Source organism: Amblyomma mixtum, chromosome 1 (genome assembly GCF_055824585.1).
Source record: "Amblyomma mixtum isolate Tamu chromosome 1, ASM5582458v1, whole genome shotgun sequence".
Lineage (NCBI taxonomy): Eukaryota > Metazoa > Arthropoda > Arachnida > Ixodida > Ixodidae > Amblyomma > Amblyomma mixtum.
In genome coordinates, this window is record NC_143012.1 from 66,914,182 (window position 1) to 66,934,718 (window position 20,537).

The following is a 20,537-nucleotide window of genomic DNA, read 5'->3' on the forward strand; positions in this document are numbered from 1 at the left end:
CGGCGCTTCCCGTTTAAATGGCACGTCTTCTTTGTCGGGTGGGTCAGTGGCTCGGCGGTGCACGAAAAGTTCTTAAGAAATCGTCCGAGGAATCTGCGCAAAGCTTTCTTATCAGCCGGTGGCGGAAACATTGCGACAGCAGCTGTTTTCTGCGGGTGTCGCCGTACTCCCTCCTTGCTAACGATGTGGCCTAAAAACAGCTGCTCATCATAGGCAAAGTGGCACTTCCCTGCTTTAAAAGCTAGGCCGGACGATTTGATTGCGTCTAGTACTGTTCGAAGCCTTTTTAGGTGTCCCTCAAAGTTCGAGGCTAAGACAACGACGTCATCTAAATATACCAGACAAATCTGCCACTTCAGGCCAGCCAGCACTGTGTCCATTACTCGCTGAAATCTGGCTGGCGCGGAACAGAGGCCCAAATTGCATCACCTTGAACTCGAAGAGGACATCTGGAGTGATGAATGCGGTCTTCTCGCGATCTCGTTCATCGACCTTGATTTGCCAGTAGCCGCTCTTGAGGTCCATCGATGAGAAATATCTGGCGTTGCAGAGCCGGTCCAGTGTGTCGTCGATGCGAGGGAGGGGGCAGACTTCCTTTTATGTGATGTTGTTCAAGCGCCGGTAATCAACGCAGAATCGAAGTGCTCCGTCTTTCTTTCTCACTATAACAACAGGTGCCGCCCAGGGGCTCTTTGAAGGCTGAATAACGTCGTCGCGCAGGATTTCTTTCACTCGGTCTCGGATGGCTGGTCGTTCTCGCGGCGACACTCGGTAGGGGCTCTGGCGGAAAGGTCGGGCGTGCTGGTCGGTTATCATGCGATGCTTGGCAATCGGCGTTTGTCGGATCTTCGGCGATGACGAGAAGCACTCTCTGTAGCTTCAAAGGAGATTGCGGATCCGATCTTGTCTGTTCCGGGGCAAAGCTGGGAGAGCGGGAAGAAGTCTCGTACGTCGGATATTTCGTCGAGGAATGCAATCGTCGTTCCTGTTAACGTGCCCGAGGCTTGTACTCTGCGGAAATGTGCGATGCCCCTTGCGATGCCGATTCCTCGGTCGAGAAGCAACTGCATGTTCCCCTCGATAACGGCTTCAGTGTTATTCGCTTCCGTGGCGCCTACGGTTATGACGACGCTTGAGCGGGGTGGGACACTCATTTGTTCCTCCAGGACACTAAGCGCCACGTGACGTTCTGGAGTTCTCATCGTTGGGGTGGCCTCGTCCGTGGAAAGTGATCATCTTGGATCGCAGGTCGATGATCGCCTGATGCTCATTAAAGAAATCCATGCCCAAGATCACTTCGCCGGAACATTGCCGTAGCACTACGAAGGTCGCGGGATAGGTATGTCCCTTGAGAGTCACTCGCGCTGTGCATCGTCCTGATGACGTAATGAGGTGGCCTCCTGCGGTGCGAATTTGTCGGCCGTCCCAAGCGGTCGTTACTTTCCTCAGCTGCGCAGCGAATGATCCATTCGTCACCGAATAATCGGTTCCCGTGTCCACTAGAGCGGTGACTTTCCGGCCGTCGATAACCACTTCTAAGTCGCATGTCCTGGCTCTGGCGTTGCGCGTCGTCTTCGGCGTCGGGTCACGGCTTCGCCGGATATGTGAATTGTGGGTGGGGCGTATGGTTGAAGCTTTTCCTGACGGCGACGTCGTTTTGAAGGCGGTTCGCGTCGTGGTCGAGGTTGTAGTTGCATCGGGCGTCCGCGTAGTGGGTGCGCCGTCTTCATACGGCATGGTCGCTGTAGGATCTTCGTCGGTTCCTCGGCAAGCAACCTGTCCTCCGCAGGTTGCTTTGATTAGTTTCCCCTACGTGGGCTAGGAGCCCTTCCTCGGACAGCCGCGGTGTAGCTGCGGCCCGGCGATGCAAAACGTACAGTGGACGGCGACGGCAAGCGGGAAAGACTGCTTCGCGACGCGTACTCCCCTCTGTGCAGGTAGTCTTCGATTTCCCGTGGTCGCTGGCCGGGGAATGGCCGTGGGGCGTCGATGGCGAAACCTCGCAGGCCGATGCGTCTGTACGGGCAGTGGCGAAGTATATGACCAGCTTCGCTGCAACGGAAGCACAACGGGCGGTTGTTGGAAGTCCTCCATGGCGTCGCACTTCCTGGGGCTTGGGCGTCGTTCGTAGGCTGGGCGGGCGGGGGCAGGGGGACTGCGTTCGGGAACAGCTGGTTCACGTCGAAGAGGCGGACCTCGCCTCTCGAGTTGGGGCTGAGGACTGCGTAGTGCAGCGGCGTAGGTTAAGGCTGGAGCTTCAGCTGGAGGCGAAGATGACGTGGTGCCAAGCGCATGGTGCACTTCTTCGCGTACGATTTCCTCAAGGGTCACTACTTGAGGCTGGTTCGAAGATGGTAGCAGGCGATGCAGCTCTTCCCGTACAATTTCTGGGATAACATCCCGCAGATTGCCTCCGAATGCTGTGCCATCCGAGAGGGCATTCGAGGTCACTTGGGGCTGTAGAGCAAAATGACGCGCTCGTGCTTCCAAGCTTCTCTCTATGACGGCTGCTTCACTGGTGAATTCCGCGACCGTCTTCGGTGGGTTGCGGGTCAGACCGCCGAAAAGTGCCTCTTTAGCACCACGCATCAGAGCAGCCTGAGCCGTCTCGAAGAAGATCACGCGAAAGCCGCACAACCCGTCCTAACCGAAGGCGAAGGGCGAAGCAGCCCTCGTCTCCAGAGGTGTCCACCTGAATTCGGACTGCTACCGGACCGCACGCGAGCGAAGAAGGACCACTCAATTTCGACTTCAGCCATGGAGACATCAGCCCCCATTATTTTACACCATCCCCGACTGCCGTCCGCGTTCAACGCTTAACCGGGCGAGGATCCAGAGGAATGGCTTGAACAGTTTGAACGTGTCGCCGTGTTACACAGCTGGGACGACCAGACTAAAATGAGCCTTGTTTTCTTAGCCTTCGAAGGACCAGCGAGAATTTGGTTCGAGAATAACGAAGATTCTCTAGCGACGTGGGAATTATTCAAACGGGAGTTCCTGAAGGCCTTCACGAGCATCATCAGGAAAGAAAGAGCTCAGTTGCTTCTACAGTCACGCATCCAACACCCGAACGAGTCAGTGACCGCATACGTGGAAGATATGAAGCGCCTTTTTCGACGAGTCGATCTTCACATGGCGGAGGAGCTGAAGGTGGAGATGTTGATGCGTGGTGCTAAAGAGGCACTTTTCTGCGGTCCGACCCGCAACCCACCGAGAACGGTCGCGGAATTCACCAGTGAAGCAGCCGCCATTGAGAGAACCTTGGAAGCACGAGCGCGTCATTTTCCTAGACAGCCCGAAGTGACCTCTACTGCCCTCTCGGATGGCACAGCTTTCGGCGGCAACCTGCAGGATGTTATCCGAGAAATTGTACGGGAAGAGCTGCGTCGCCTGCTACCGTCTTCCAACCAGCCTCAAGTAGCGACCCTTGAGGAAATCGTACGCGAAGTGCGCCATGCGCTTCGCACCCCGGCATCTTCGCCTCCAGCTGAAGCTCCAGCCTTAACCTACGCCGCTGCACTACGCACTCCTCAGCCCCAACTCGAGAGCCGAGGTCCGCCTCTTCGACGCGAACCAGCTGCTCCCGAACGCCATCTCCCTGCCCCTACACGCCCAGCCTACGAACGACGCTCAAGCCCCAGGAAGTGCGACGCCTGGAGAACTTCCAACAACCGCCCGTTGTGCTTCCAATGCGGCGAAGAAGGTCATATACTTCGCCACTGCCCGTACAGACGCATCGGCCTGCGAGGTTTCGCTATCGACGCCCCACGGCCATTCACCGGCCAGCGACCACGGAAAATCGACAACTACCTGCACAGAGGAAAGTACGCGTCGTCAAGGCAATTTTCCCGCTTGCCGTCGCCGTCCACTGTAAGTTTTGCATCACAGGGCCGCAGCTACGCCGCGGCTGTCCGAGGAAAGTCCCTTAGCCCACGTAGGGGAAACTAAACAAAGCAACCTGTGGTGGTCTGGTTGCTTGCCGAGGAAACGACGAAGATCCTCCAGCGACCATGCCGTTTGAAGACGTCGCACCCACTAAGCGGACGCCGCATACAATGACAACCTCGACCACGACGCGAACCACCTTCATAACGACGCCGTCGTCAGGAAAAGCTTCAACCATACGCCCCACCCACAATTCACATATCCGACGAAGCCGTGACCCGACGCCGTAGACGACGTGCACCGCCAGAGCCAGGACATCCGGCTTAGGAGTGGTTATCGACGGCCGGAAAGTCACCGCTCTAGTCGACACAGGAGCCGATTATTCGTGATGAGCGGACCATTCGGTGCGCAGCTGAGAAAAGTAACGACCGCATGGGACGGCCCACAAATTCGCACCGCAGGGGGCCACCTCAATACGCCAACAGGACGGTGTACAGCGCGAGCGACTCTCAAGGGACATACCTATCCTGCGACCTTCGTAGTGATACCGCAATGTTGCCGCGAAGTGATCTTGGCCACGGATTTCCTTAATGAGCATCAGGCGATCACCCTGATGCTCACATCACACTATCCACGGACGAGGCCATCACATCGATGAGAACCCCGGAACATCACGTTGCGCTTAGTGTCCTGGAGGAACAAGTGAGTGTCCCACCCCGCTCAATCGTCATCACCGTAGGCGCCACGGAAGCGAATAACACTGAAGATATTATCGAGGGGAACATGCAGTTGCTTCTCGACCGAGGAATCAGCATCGCGAGGCATCGAACATTTCCGCAAAGGACAAGCCGAAGTACTGCTGACTAACATCAGCGAAGTATACCGGCACGTTAAGAGAGAAACGACGATTGCATTCCTCAATGAAATATCCGACGTACGAGACTTTTTCGCGCTCTCCGACCCATGAGAACAAGATTCGCCTGACCAAGAGAACTCGCCCACTTTCGACGTAAACCCAGCCTTGCCCCGGAACAGTCAAGACCAGATCCGCAATCTCCTTCGAAGCTACAGCGAGTGCTTCTCGTCATCACCGGAGGTCCTACAAACGCCGATTGCCAAACATCGCATTATAACCGACCAGCACGCCCAACCTCTCCACCAGAGCCCCTACCGAGTGTCGCCGCGAGAAGAAGCCATCCGGGACCAAGTGGAAGAAATGCTGCGCGACTACGTTATTCAGCCTTCAAAGAGCCCCTGGGCGGCACCTGTTGTTCTAGTGAGAAAGAAAGACGGAGCACTTCGATTCTGCGTTGATTACCGGCGCTTGAACAACATCACAAAGAAGGACGTCTGCCGCCTCTTTTGCATCGACGACACACTGGACCTACTCTGCAACGCCAGATATTTCTCATCGATGGTCCTCAAGAGCGGCTACTGGCAAATTGAGGTCGATGAAAGAGAACGCGAGAAGGCCGCATTCATCACTCCAGATGTCCTCTTCGAGTTCAAGGTGATGCCATTTGGTCTCTGTTCTGCACCAGCCACATTTTAGCCAGTAATGGATACAGTGGTGGCAGGCCTCAAGTGGCAGATTTGTCTGGTATATGTAGATGACGTCGTTGTCTTCGCCTCGAACTTTGAGAAACACCTAAAAAGGCTTCGAAGAGTACTAGACGCAATCAAATCGTCCGGCCTAGCTTTTAAAGCAGGGAAGTGCCACTTTGCCTATGAAGAGCAGCTGTTTTTAGGCCACATCGTTAGCAAGGAGGGAGTACGGCCAGACCAGCACAAAACCGCTGCTATCGCAATGTTTCCACCAGCGGCCGATAAGAAAGCTGTGCGCAGATTCCTCGGACCCTGCGCGTACTACCGACGATTTGTGAAGACTTTTCGCGCAGCGCCGAGCCACTGAAACACCTTACAAAGGCAAACGTGCCATTTAAATGGCAAGCGCCGCAAGTGGCAGCCTTCAAGGAACTTCAGCGTCGTTTACAGTCCCCACCGATCCTCGCGCACTTCGATGAAAACGCCGAGACTGAAATTCATACCAACGCAAGTAGTGGGGGCCTAGGCGCTGTCCTCGTTCGGAAAATTGACGGAGTGGAGAAGGTCATCGCGTACGCTAGCCGTTCCCTGTCCAAAGTCGAAGCTAATTATTGGACAACTGAGAAGGAGTGCCTTGCCATCATCTGGGCTACTTAGAAATTCCGCCCCTACCTGTACGGACGACCGTTCAAGGTGGTCAGCGATCACCACGCACTGTGCTCGCTCGCCAGTTTGAAGGACCCCTCCGGCCGCCTCGCTCGATGGCTGCGGCTCCAGGAATTTGATGTAACCGTCGTTTACAAGTCGGGACGCAAGCACTCTGACGCCGACTGCCTGTCACGAGCCCCTGTAGATGTACCGCCGCGGGATGACGATGAGGACGCCTTCCTGGGACCCCTCCGCTCCAGCTCTTTTGCACAACAGCAACGCTCGGACCCCGACATAAAATGCCTCATCGAATACTTAGAAGGCAAGGTTTGTTCACCCCCCGCCTCGTTCAAGCGAGGATTGCCTTCGTTCTGTTTTCAGAACGATGTCCTCGTGAAGAAGAACTTCGCAGCGAACGAAACAGCCTACCTCCTTGTTGTGCCTGTTAGTCTGCGCGGAGAAGTTCTTCAGGCCTCACACGACGAGCCGACAGCTGGACAACTCGGGTTTTCACGCACCATCCGCCGTATTCAAGACAATTATTACTGGCCCCGACTGTCTGCCGATGTCGCACATTATGTGAGAACCTGCCGAGAATGTGAGCGACGAAAGACCCCTGCAACCCGACCAGCAGGATTTCTGAACCCCATTGAACCCCCCTCAAGGCCCGTTCAGCAGATCGGCATGGACTTGCTTGGCCCTTTCCCGAAATGAACGTCTGGAAATCAGTGGATCATTATAGCGACCGACTACCTGACCCGCTACACCGAGGCAAAAGCCCTACCGAACGGAACAGCAGCAGAAGTCGCCAAATGTTTCGTGGAGAACATTCTTCTGCGACACGGCGCCCCCGATGTGCTCATCACTGACAGAGGAACAACGTTCACGGCGGAACTGACGCAAGCCATCCTCCATTACAGCCAAACGAGCCACCGGAGAACAACTGCATACCACCCGCAGACCAACGGACTGACCGAGCGCCTCAACAAAACCTTCGCCGATATGCTCGCCCTGTATGTCGATGCCGAACATAAGACCTGGGACGTCATCTTACCTTACGTAGTCTTCGCCTACAACACCGCAGTGCAGGAGACCACGCAGATGACGCCTTTTAGGCTCGTCCATGGCAGAGAGGCCACGACCACGCTGGACGCCATGCTAGCGGACGTTACCGAGGATGATAACGTCGACGTCACCGCCTACCTTCAAGGCGCAGAAGAAGCCCGAAAGACCAGCAGCGGACCGACGCCAGACGCTATAACTCACGAAGACGCAACGCGGAATGCAAGCCAGGAGACCGAGTGTGGGTTTGGACGCCCATTTGCCGCCGAGGATTGAGTGAGAAGCTTTTGCGCCACTATTTCGGCCCGTACAAGGTTCTTCGTCGGCTAGGTGAATTAGACTATGAAGTCGTCTCTGATCAAATGAGTGCATCCCAGCGACGCCGCGTTACGACCAGAAGCAGTCCATTCCGTACGCCTAAAGCAATATCATGCACGCTAAAGGACGCAGTGTTTCCACTTTCGGTGTTTATTTTTGCACAATCCGTTTTTGATTGTTTATAACCGCATTATGCTCTAAAGCATCGAGTCGATGCTTCTTTGAGAGGGGAGTAATGCCGCGAAACTTTGTAGTGTTTGTTTGTTCTGTTTATTTGTACATGCTCCAAGGATTCCGTCACGTCGATTTATCGGTTCGTTTGTGACGCAGGACGCGCCTAGATTTATCTCGATTCATCGCATGCAGGCGGAGCCGGTTCTATTTTCCAGCAGAATATTCTAGCAACTTTCCAAACTTTATCTCGAATGTTCGCTATCAGCTTTAAAGAGAGCACGGCTGACAGTGGCGGGCATTCTGTTCGTCGACCGCCGAGCACGCTTGTTGCTACGCCGCGGCCGAGTGATTCAGTTCTTTGCGGGCGTAAGTCAGCCCAAATAAAGAGTTCCGTTTCGAAGACATCCTCGTTGTTTTCCTGTTCGTCTGACTGCAGTCACCACTACGTGACAATATATATAACGCCGTGAACAAGGGGACACGCACTGGACTATCTTTGTTTAGGGTGCTCATTAAAGCCCCTTCCCAATGTTACTTGATTAGAATGTTACTAGTTCAGGCGGGTTATCGGAATCCCCAGTCGAGAGATTGATGGCAACTGCAGGATTTTTTGTAGCGAAAGCCACACTACTATAGCTGCGACGCATTTCGTCGTGAGCCTCCGAGTGACCGTGAAACGACCTTGTGATAAGAGTGTTGGTAAGAACAAATAACAGTGTGTGTTCTACTTAGTGAACCACTTGTGGCCTTTAACTGTGACTTTGAAGTTTGATAAACGGCACACATGTCGCCGTAAGGTTCCGAATGACCTTGAAACGACCTTGAGATAAGTAGTGGTCGCACATCTGCCTTATCATGTGTGGTCCACCTTGCTGCTGCTCCACTTGATCTTTGACCTTTTAAGTGGTCGGTAGAGGGCGGTGAGAATTAAGCCACGTGGTAGTTTCCTGGTGTCACGTGATTCAGTTTACAGTTGTGAAGTCAGGGTATGGGGTGTATCAACCGGAGCTGTGCGCTCTGCTTTGGATATGCTAAAACTCTGTTCAGCAAAGTTGAACCACTTGAATTGCTTTTGCTTCCTCTTTAGACGGCAGTGGCGTCGCACCAGGCTCAAACAGCTTCGCGTCGTCCACTCACGCAGGAGTGATTTCACTGCTGGGCATCTTTATTTCCCGCTGCATTTCAGAGAATATGAGCTATAATCCTCATCATGTTCGTCAGCGAACTAAGAATATTTCATGCTGGTAAACCAGCGGCGAATAGGCTTAAAGTTAATTCTCATTTTCCCGCACTCATGCTGTGTACAAATGAGACGCTTTTTTCCGAGATTTGCGGCAGTGCAAATAACTTCTCAATGAACGTTTCATTCAGGAGTTACATCAGGGAGGGCTTTGAATGCGTGGTTTAACGTCCCGAAGTTTCATGCATAAAGTTTCTTGACTTTTTTCAACATAGCCATTATAGTTTGGCCATAATGGACGTTTGAAGTTTCAAGAAATCACGGTTTGCGGAACCAAAGGTCGTAGGTGCGAATTCCTATGATAAGCTACACTTTATTCGACTAGTAATACGATCCTAATAATGTGAACTATTTTAAACTACTCCAAAGATCCTATGCCAATTAGGTGGTCCACAGTGTGTGTACCAGCCCTCCGCGGTGGCTCAGTTGCTGCTGCGCTCAGCTGCTGGGCCGAAAGACTTGGCTTCGATCTAGGCCGCGGCGGCTGAATTTCGATGGAGGCGAAATTCTTGAAGCCCGTGTACTGTGCGATGTCAGTGCACGCTAAAGAACCACAGGTGGTCGAAATTTCCGGAGCCCTTCACTACGGCGTCCCTCATAGCCTGAGTTGGTTCGGGACGTTAAACATCAATAAACCAATTAACCAAGTGTGTCTACCAATACCACCCACTGGTCCCACTTGAATGGTCTTGCGTTGCAGTAGTCTTAGTGCCTCTGCCGAAATTTTTTTACCAAAAGTTACATTGGCCATGAACTTGCAATTTCGCTGTGGCGGTGCTGCGAGGAGGCACAGAGACCGACCTTGAGCCGTTGCCTAGCAACCGCCGCAGCTGGCGGACGCCGCACGCTCGCCGCGCCATCTGGCATGACGTCACACCACGTGCCTTGCCGCGGAGCCGCCGCCGTTTTTTATGACGTCACACCGTCGTTGCGCTCGCCTCCGCTCGCTTTGCCAGCTGTGTCGCATGCGTGCTTTCGCTGCGTATATCCTGCCATAGCCGAGCTAAGCCACTGCTAATTTTTCAGGAACTTCTGGACCGATACCAAAAGTTTAAAACGGCGTTTATGATACCACCAAACACACCGAATCGCTTGCGAGCAACTCTTGTCGATATAGAAGCGAGAAATGAGAAAACAAGCCGTCGCGCCCACTCGTTCCCGCTCTTGGGTATGTGCGGCAAGCGCTTGCGGCCTTCAAAACGTTCTGTGCGACACACGCACCAAGCGGGTGAAGAGAGGCGAGGTGGAAACTGAGGACGCACAGGAGTTTGTCGCTACTTTCTGAATCAAGGGGTTTGGTTTTAGTGTGACCTAACGCAGCACACCACAAAAGTGCCCGAACAAGTTAAGTGTCCTGAAGGCGAATGCACTCATTGGCATCAAGTTGAACGAAATACGTTACTCTGTAAACTGCCTCAGGTGTGCCTCGAGTTCATTTTCCGCACTGATCCCAGGGTAGCTTTCTCCTGTGCTGCTTTCGGATTGTTTTCACCTTAACAACTACTTAGCGCCGATCGGAGGCTGCGCCTGAACAGAATTTAAACGCTTCCGCAAGCCCAGTGCACCCCTCTGGTTAGTTGGCAATCCCGTTAAGACAGAGACCAAATCCAGGCGGCATGCAAAGACTCGAGTATTCTGCGGCATGTCAGGGCACACAAAATAATCCGAGACGGTCAAAAAAAATTATCAGGATTCCTCTACCAAGGATTTTCTCGTGGCCTGACTTTAAATCCCGTGCACTTCCCTGAATATACAGGCGATGGCGAGGTCTGCCTCTCCACAACACCTGCTCTCCTCATATTTGGCCACTCCCTTGGTATCTCCCGAAGCGCACTAGGTGGTTCAGGTTGGCCCACCATCGCACGTCTTGCACAAGAGCGTTTCTACATCGTATGATCATTTGATGTATGATAAATGGTCACTCGTATCATTCATCCCGGAATCCGCCCAGAATCGCGCGGTGCGTTTCTTATATTGAGATTAGTGTACCCACTCTAGTATTGTGTCACTAATATCTCAAACTAACCTCCCTTGCCTTCGAATCTCGCCGAACGATGAATAGACTTTGCCTTTATAATAAATTCTAAAAATTATAACCTGAGAACTTCCATTATATCCCCAGCCAACCATCATTCATGCCGTATTAGCCACCCGAGATTCGCGCATCTACCACGTGCATCCACCTCTGCCCGTTATTCATTCTTCAGGCTAATTGGCAGAGTGTAGAACAACTTACAAACGGAAACTGCGCCCCATAATGCCCCTGGCCGCTTAGAGGCATCACTCCAAGAAGTAAAAACTTAACACTGATGCAAGCCCGCCTCTGATGTCATGGCCTCGAAGCAGAAATAGAGTGCAGTTATACGCCGCAGACTAAATAAAACACTAGCGACAATTCGCGCAGCAAAACAGGAAAAAGGCCGATGAATCAGGGTCGTTTACTTACATGGCATCGACAACGCAGATAACCTGCCTGTACTGGGGCTTATTTGTGCTGGAGGTGGTAGCGGGGGGCTCGGGCGGCATTGTTAAACTTTCAGATGAAACACCCACATATTCGCATTTAGGAATTCCCATCTCGTCCTCGTTGTAAGCGTCTTCCTGCAGTGCGAAAATTGATGCACCAACAATAAGCACACAGTAAGAAGCTCTCGGGCAAAAAGTGCACCCTATATATGCACAAATGTCTGTACTGAGCCGTAAGGCTGCTACACCTTCCTACTTGATCTGGCATATTCACGTTATGGTGCCATAAGCAACGCTGTAATAATTGCCGCACGATCCTCCAATATTAGATTTAAAGCAAACAACACTGGCCTCTGACGATTAGCTGCGATACTCTCGTGCATTAAGTTGCAATCCTTACTGCGTTGAACTCCCCTGAAAATTTTGTTGGTCGCTGCAAGAAAAATAGTTTCGTTTTCCCAAACTGACACAGGAAGCCGCGCTGCGTACTATTGGTGCGCTCCTCATGGCCTAAGTGCTATGTACGAGTTCATCAACATCATAAGCCTGACTACGCCCACTGCAGGGCAAATGAATCTCCCACGTCTCTATAAGCCTCTGGGCGCCGGCGATCGCTGTCGTAGCGTCAGTGGCGTTGTCTGAAGGTGGGCTCCGCCGCATGCCAGACGTGGGAGGAAGAAGACGAATTCGCTCGCGCAGGCGGGCCGGTCGACGTGTTGCATGGTGGGCGATGTGCTGATGCGGAAAAAACATGTAGCGGCGGGGTACAGGTGAGCGTGGTGCTGGCCTGAAGAACCGCAGTGGATGCAGCCAGGATTTTGACCAGCTCCGCAAGGAGTGCCGGGCCCATGGGACGCTCTTTGAGGACCCCGAGTTCCCCTGTAAGGGCAGCTCAGTCTGGGGCAACAAAGACCCCAAGTTCCCCCAATCATGTGGCTACGACCTCCGGATGTGTGTCACTCTCTAATGCTCTTTGTGGATGGAGCATCAAGGTTTGACGTCGTACAAGGAAGTGTGGGAACTGTTAGATGGCTGCCTCTGCCGCCAACCTGACGCTGAACGATGAGCTCTTCTATCACGTGGTGTCCGACGAGCAGTCCTTCAACCAGGACTACGCCGGGATCTTCCACTTCCGCAACTGGAAGGCCAATTGGCCGGTGGATGAACAAAGCTAGTTGTCGCCGAATAACAAGAAAAGCGTAAGGGAAATGATTCCATTTTTTAAATGCGTTTCGTTAATCAACTGAAACACTAATAATTCCACGGCTAAAAGGTAAGTTATTAGAAGGAAGAAGACAGAGCAACCACATGCCACCGTTGTTATCCGAACCGACGACCTCAGAATTTTGAGTACGGTGCTCTATCAACTTCGCTTGGCGGCTGCTGTCTAATCTTCGACTATCGGGGGTACATATGTTTACAACTGATCCAACCTGTTCATCAGCGCCACCCACGCCTATAAACGGCGGACGTAGTACGTCCTGAGTTCCCGCTGGTGTGACGTGGAACGTCATCAAACGGCGAAGGTTGAAGCTGTGTGAGAACCCTCTTATGCTTCCTATGGCATCAAGGCTGCCATAACCGAGGCCCTCGGTTCTGGACTGGAGTTGTATGGGCTGTACTTGTCGGTATGTTTCCTTCAATGGAGCGCCTCTGATGTATTTGAGATTAACCTGAGTTACTGGGCAACGTTTTCTAGAGAGTTTCCTCAAGATATGCCCTGAAGGTTCCACATACTGTTAGCATACAGCAGATCACAGTGTGGTACCGCAACAAGGAGGCTACACAATGTGTGCCTTATGCTTTGTAGTAAACGCCCCGCTACAGTAAGAAAGCGCTTCTGTATACTACCATGGATCCTGCGCCTTTTCCTTATATAACACCACCGAGACGCAGGGCTACAGAACAAGCAACCCACTGTATGTCTGCTGCTAAAGAGAATCGGGGACCGCATGTTCCTGTAGCTCATTTGGTTTTCATTTTACTTGATCGCCCGCTTATTGGCCCTTTTTCCGGGGGACGTAGGTCGTAATGGTTGATGTCCCTTTGGTCACGGCAGAAACGCACCCCCGAGGCCCTTTAATACCTAAACGCTTTCAAGCCTCCGCTGTACTGACAGACGAGCACCGACGACTGACTGAACACGACGACACATTTTACATGCGATTTCTCTGGGGCGGCGCTCCGAGGAGACAGAGCCGTTGAACCTTGAGACGCGTTGCCTAGCAACCACCGCAGCTGGCGGAAGCCGCGCTCTCGCCGCGCCATCTGGCATGACGTCACACCGCACGCCTCGCCGCGGAGCCGCCGCCGCCGTTTGGCAAGACGTCACACCGCTTGCCTCTTCGTTGCGCTCGCTTTCCCTACGTATGTGACTGCCAATTTTTCTGAGGCATTTCCGTTTAGGGAAATAAACTAAGCTTTGGTTTACAGACGAATTAGTAAAGCATAGTCCCTGCAACAAGGCCGCTCTGGAAGAGCTGGCAGTCGGAAGTCTAGGGAGGAAACGACACAAAGCGTTCCAAAACTCAGCCCTGCCTTGTTTTCTGCTTCAGTGTGCGCTTGTTTGTTGATCCCCTGGTGACCAAGGGAACCTCAAGACGGTTGTCATGGCTTCTTACCAGAGGGATCATGGGAGCTGGTGATTTGCGAGGCGTCACTATGGCCCAGGGGTCACTGGACTCGGACTCGTTGTCGGGTTGCTCGTGCGGGAAGATGTGTCCCTTCTGGCCCATCAGGAGGAGGACGATGGGCAGCACCACCACTATGGAAAACACGATGCCGCCCAGCCATATGTTGTACCAGGTGCACCACCACCACCAGCCCTCAGCCTCTTCCACATCAGCGCCGTCATCTTCCTCCAGGAGCTGGAACAAACGCAGCGTTGATGACACGGGGTGCCACCAACCAGAACATCGGTAATGACTGCAGGGTACAGCTAAGAGGACGTACCAACAGCCTCGATTGTCCGTTCTCTTCAATAAACGATGCACTTTTTAAAGACGCCGTTAAGATTCGAAACGGGCGTGAATTTTTTCGCCAGCTATGAACGAATTCTTGCAGTGCTTTGAAATATGAATTTGAGGAGAGGACAGAAGTTTAGATTGGAGGTCACCAGAAGCGTAGTCGGGGGGGGGGGGGGGGGGGGGGTTCGGTGTCAGAACACCCCCCCCCCCCCCCCCCCATTCCCCACCGAAATTTTCTGCGCATTGTATCCCGCCTTCTTTCAGCCTTTTTTCGCACATGTTATTTTACAGCGCATGGATTTAGCAAAAATGCAAAAAACGAAAATAAAAGTGTCGGCTTGTTTGCAAAAATGGTTCCTGTTCCAAGCCACCGAGTTGAAGTTACAGTTGTGTCTCTGTTTACACACGCTGAACTAAATGTGCCAACGTAAGAGTGTAAATTACCGCAAAATGCAAATGTCTAAGACATTCCTTGGGCGCAGGCTCTCTTTTTATTTTTTCTAATGGCAGCGTAAACACCCCCAAAAAATGTTTCTGGCCACGCCACTGGATGTCACGGTCTCTTCACAAGACGTATTCGCTGGCTCTGCTGATGGGGGGTAAGTAACCGTAATACAGCCACGTTTTCTTGTTGCCTCCAGCTGTGCTGTGTCGTGTAATTAGCGCAAAACTGTACTCGTCAGCCGAAAAAATACAAACAACTTGTCGGTTTTCCTGTTATGCTCCTGAGTCTAATAAACTGAGGGATGACTGGCCGGACATTCCAAATACAAAATTATTAAAGTCGCAAACGAAAGGCAGAAACAAATTAATTTATATGGATCAAGGGCATTTGCAATCACACAGCTCCGAACATAATGTTAGTGGTAAACTTAGGGTAATAATTCAGGCTGCGGTAACATTTTTAAAGGTGTAAAAAACCGCGCCAGTGCGTTGGGCTTAAAAGTTACGCCTGTGAGAGTGGTTTGCAGTGTCTAATGAGGATACTGAGATCGACCACATTAATAAAAAAAGGCATAATGCAGGGATTACAAATTGGTCAAAGGTAACTGAAAAACTTGATCGAAGTTGGCGTCAGGCAACCTAGGCCACATTCCTTATCAGAACAAAAACAGCTAGCCCATGACGGGCAGAACAGAAAAAAAGGACATCCGCAACACAATTGGGAAAATGAATCGGCATGTACAGCCCCAAGTCAAAGCTTAACACCTGGGGCAGGATAATATGCAGCTGTTGACACTCACGTTGTAGACCAGACATTGTCCGCCCTCGAATGGTATGCACAGAGCGAGTATGTTTGTGAAGTTACGAGGGGAGAGTGAAGGTGTACAGCGCACCAATCCATCTCCTTAAAGAGCCGCTGACCAGCATTGTATAGTTTAAACAAAAAAAGCGCAGTGCATGAAATGTGCCTCGGTGAAAGCCTGCAAAATACTGGAGCCACGGTTGCCCCGAAGAACGGCGAAAATTCATATCAAAGCACTTCCGCACTTCCTTTCGCTAGGCCTACCATCTCGTCCTGTATGCTGACACCCATGCATCCGTTGTGACGTATAAGCGAACGGAAATCCAATGGCAAAATGGAATGACGAATTTCCCACAACAACGCGTCGCCTGCCCGTCCCAATTTTCGTTTTCAGCACAAACAAAACCAAAACTGGAATTTAGTTCGATATTTTTTTGTCCAAGTCCACGAATGATTCAGCGCATTCTTTGTACTGTCACTTTCGTATAGCCCTGATCTCGCTCATAGTTTCGCATCTTAGAGCACTCGCACGCAAACCCTTTTCAAGAAAGCTAATGTGTAACTCCATATTGAGACCACTTCTAGCGCGCGCTGCAATGTTTCGTGCACAGCAGTGCTGATAACCGCGTCCTTGAGCCTGAAGCTAACGTCTAATAGCGCACTGTTCCCACCCGCTGGATTATTCGCTGGAGGCCTTTCACTCAGGCACGTACGGCGGAGAACGTTCCAAAGTGAAGGAGGCCGTTAATTTCCCAATCCCAAGGATAAACAACGCCTCCGCCACGAACTTCGAGTTACAAAAGAAAAAAAAAAAACAAGCGCACAGAGTATGAAAACGCCACCGGGGGCGCATGGGGAAATACGCCACGTCGCAAAAGTCAAGAATACTTGTAAAGGCAGGTGATGAAGTAAGCATCTGGCGTGCACCTATATCCCATCTCCCGCTAAAGTAGGACTAAGCGGAGAAATTTCACTGGCGGTAGCTACTCAAAGTGACGGGAAAAAAATTCGCTGTGGCTTAGCTTGGTTAAGCCCGGTAATTGCGAAAGCAATATCCGTACCTACGCCATGGTACAGCTGGTAGTGTAGCTGGTGGTGGTGCTTGTGGTTAGACTTGTGGTGATGTATCGGTTATCCAATCCAATCGAAACCAATCCATTCCATTCCAATCCAGTTCAATTGAATCCACTCCAGTCCAATGTAATCTACTCTAATGTAATCTAATCTAATCTAATCCAATCTAATCTAATCTAATGCAATCAAGGTCAAATGAAGGTCAATGGTGGTCACCACCACGGCACGATGGTGGTCACCGCCGCGGCACGGCAAAGGCTTTCGTGAAAGTGCAAGTAGTATTGCTTCCGCAATAAAAATCTTCGTAGAGGGTATGGTAAGAAAGGACCTCTCGAAACCACTCGAATGCGATGGCTTTAACTCCACTGTTACTCTTTTTTATGAATAATTTAAGGACCAACTCCACGGGCCCTTTTCGGCGCGCGTCTTGCGCGCTTGGGCGCCCGCGCGCCGGCCAGAGGCAGTCTGCGCATGCGCGACGCGTCGGTCGCCGCCGAGCGCGTCCACGACGCTCGGATCCGAGTAAACCAGATATTCGGCGCGCACGTAACTCGCGGCAGCGCTTATGCTATTTCCGGCGCGCTAGCATCGACCAATCAGTGAGCGCTCTTCTGCTGTGTCTTCCAGAGCGGGTCTTCCAAGCGTTACCTGCAGCGCTCGACTGGACGCATACTCGCGCCATAGGCTTGGAGCTGTGTACCGCTTTTATTTTGCGCCTTGGGGCGCGGCGCACAGCGCGCAAGCGCGCATGGGGTGTAGTACGCAGAAGTGTCTATGGAGCCGGGCCTTTACTCTCACACGTTCCCCGGCCCATGCCTCGCCCCACAGCGGAGTAACACATTTTCGACCAGAGCATCATCAAGAGTCATTTAAAATAAACAGCCCTCCAATCCTTCATGAAAACATTCGCTGACGGTTCAAAGCCGAAGGCGCCGCTGGTTGCCGTAGTGGAACAAAAAAAAACGTGCTTCGGTTGTCCCCATCACAAGTGCCCCCCGGCAAAGACGTCAGCCTACCGACTCGCTCTCCAAGTCCCTCGTATGTACGCTCAGCGGTGTGTCGTAAGGCTGTACGTAAGAGGTCGACTCGGAGTGGCTGGGCGCCTGGCTGTGGGCAGCATCCCTGGACGGCTGCGGATTCCTCCTCTCCACCTGCGCGGTAAAGTCCGGAGAAAGAGCACACTATGTAGGAGAGCTGGAGTGTGACACTTCCTGATTCAGATAGTGGAATGATTCTGTAGCGATGGCAGCCACGTCACGATAAAGTGGCATCCGGGGGTGCGTCTGTCAACATCATAAACCTGTCTACGACCATTGCATGTGACATGGAGTGCATAGTGGCGCAGTTGGAATATTATGATTCCAGAATCAGAAGTGGAGAAGTCTGGCGAGAGAAAGGGGCATGCTATCGCACCTCGTCCCCTTCAATCCAATTCACCGCCCCTAAATTTTCCGTCTACCTCTTGCCTCCCTGCATTCCCTGCGTGGATGAGGTGTTCTCCGAAGGAAAAGGTGAAGCGTAAGTGCACTCAAAGATGGCGGTAGGATAGGGCGTCGGCGTTGCATCGTTCTAATAAAACTAATACGCAATGGTACGTCGAAGAGTTGCCACGAGCTGCGCTGCTAGCGTATCAGCCACTCCAGATAGCGCTTATACTAGATGACGCATGTAGGTAACCGGCAAAGAAGCATAGGGAAATGAGGATAAGGCTGATAGGAGAGAACGAATTAAATTGAAAGCAAGAAAAATAGGTAAAGTTCTTTCTTTAAGTGTTACAGGACTGGATAATTATTTCTGTAATCAATATAGATTCTTAAATTTTACCAACTTACGATTGCAGAGGGATTCCTACCTACGAATTCCCGTCACGTTGTTACGTTTCGCCTTGGGGGTGGTGGTGAAAACATTTATTAAAAAGGGACAGGAGGTATGTTTGGATCAGCCCTTAAGGGACTGATCCTTACAAACACAAGGTGGAGGTCCCTAGTATGAGACCCCAGGGGCGGTGGCCGCCGCCCGGGCGCGCCCGACTAAGTCTACCATATGGTGTGGGCATGCCAATTTAATCCCTTACTTGACCCCATTCCCAACCCCTCGGAGGAGCAGTGGGATGGTGGTGGTGGAAAACATTTATTTACACATGCACTACTGGAGGTATTGCATGAGCTGACCCAGAGGGGGCCAGCCCTTACAAGTACTAGGTGGAGGACCCTAGTTCGGGACCCCAGTGGCGTCGGCCGCCGCCCGGGCTCGCGCGACCAAGGCCCGTTGGGCCTGCAGGTCAGAGCAGCCGAGCAGGGCCGCCTCCCAGTCCTTCCGGGTTGGGTTGGGGTGAGGGGGGATAGCAGGGTTGGAGGGGCAGGCCCACACCATGTGGTAAATGTCCGAAGACTTATCCGCACAGTGCGGACAGCTGCCCGAGAAAGAAGGGTCGAAGTGTTTGAGAGCTGCCGGGCACAGCAAAGTATTGGTATACAGGCGAAGCAAAAGCCGCTCCTCCGCCTTTGAGAGACCTTTACACGGGCATGGATAAAGACCATGGCCAGATTGATAATGTAAAACAATGTGTTTAAAGGAGTAAGCGGGAGTGAATTCGAGTTCCTGATCGTCGGGGTCGGAGGGGAATGTCCGGTGAGAGAGCGCGCGGGCGGCGGCGTCAGCTGCCTCATTTCCCTCAAGGCCCATGTGAGCAGGAGCCCAAACGATACGCCGGTTCGCGGGGTCCCCGGTGTAGACGCTGTTTTGGAGAATGCGGTAGGCTAGATATGGTACCCAGCCCTGCTCGACGTTCCGACATGCCCCTCGCGAGTCGGAAATAATTGTTTTTGAATTGGAATCAGATGCAGCTATTCTGCATCTATTCTGCTATTCTGCTCAGCGATGATCCTGACCGTCAGCACTGGCTGGTGGGCAGGGCCAGCGCAGCAGCAGCAGCCAGTGGACTACCGGACTAGGCGGCCCACCCACATGTTCTGAAAATACTGAATAAATAAAGATGTTTTCAATCAATCAATCAATGTTGGGCCTGCAAGTCGTGGCAGCCGAGCAAGATCGCCTCCCAGTCCTCCAGGGTTGGGTTGGGGATGGGGGGAATAGCCGGGTTGGAGGGACACCGTGTGATAGGTGGCAGAAGACACCGCACTACAGTGCAGGCAGCTGCCGTTAAAGGAGGGGTCAAAAAATTTGTTAGAGGCTTAGCTTCGTTAAGCCCGGTAAGTAGCGAAAGCAGTAGCCCTGGCTGCGCCTGGTTTGCCTGGTGGTGTGTCTTGGTAGTGCTCTTAGTAAAGCTTATTTATGAAAGTTTTGCCCATTTGTTTTACATGGCATTATACTCACCACACGAGGGCCCCCACGTGCTGGGAGATTTCTGCGTGCCTCGTTCGCCGAAACGAGCGGCTGACGCTAACGGATGACTGTCTAGAAGCTTCCCTCTTCTTTCACTCCCACTTCCTCCCTTCCTGTACGGTGGTTCGGGGGTCCACCGAGATGACAGAGAATTTCCTTTCCTAAAAAAGCGTTGCATTCAAAGGGCAAGGCATCACGCCGTACGGGTGGTGGCGTTCCTCCCTGTGGTTCGGGTGTCCACCGAAATGACAAAGAATTACTGCGCCATGCCTTTACCCTTTGAACGCACCGCTTTTTGAGGAAAGAAAATGGCGCAGTAATTCTCCGTCATCTCGGTGGACACCCGAACCGCGCGCGGCAGGACCGGGAGTTAGGCCGCGCTTGGCAGCTGCGGCCTCGTTACGCGACGGCGCAAGTTGGAGCCCCGCTCTTCTAGCTGTGACGTCAGACCGCTAAGCGCGCCGCGCGTGGCAGGAGCAGGAGTTAGGCCGCGCTTGGTAGCTAGCGGCCTCGCTACGCGACGGGCTGAAAGCGCAAGCAGTATTGCTTTCGCAATAAAATGTTTTAG

The 20,537-nt window shown here is 52.4% G+C and overlaps 1 protein-coding gene across 1 annotated transcript in view; it reads right to left on the reverse strand.

Annotated features, from left to right (window-relative positions):
* The window catches only part of LOC149366586 (uncharacterized), a 34,376-nt gene that overhangs the window by 8,270 nt on the left and 5,569 nt on the right, over positions 1 to 20,537 (reverse strand). Inside the window, exons 4-6 of the mRNA XM_089571448.1 lie at positions 17,641 to 17,775; positions 13,960 to 14,205; positions 11,319 to 11,473 (exon numbers count right to left, since the gene is read on the reverse strand). Coding sequence (XP_089427574.1) covers positions 11,319 to 11,473; positions 13,960 to 14,205; positions 17,641 to 17,775 — 536 coding nt within the window. The remainder of the gene's footprint in view (positions 1 to 11,318; positions 11,474 to 13,959; positions 14,206 to 17,640; positions 17,776 to 20,537) is intronic.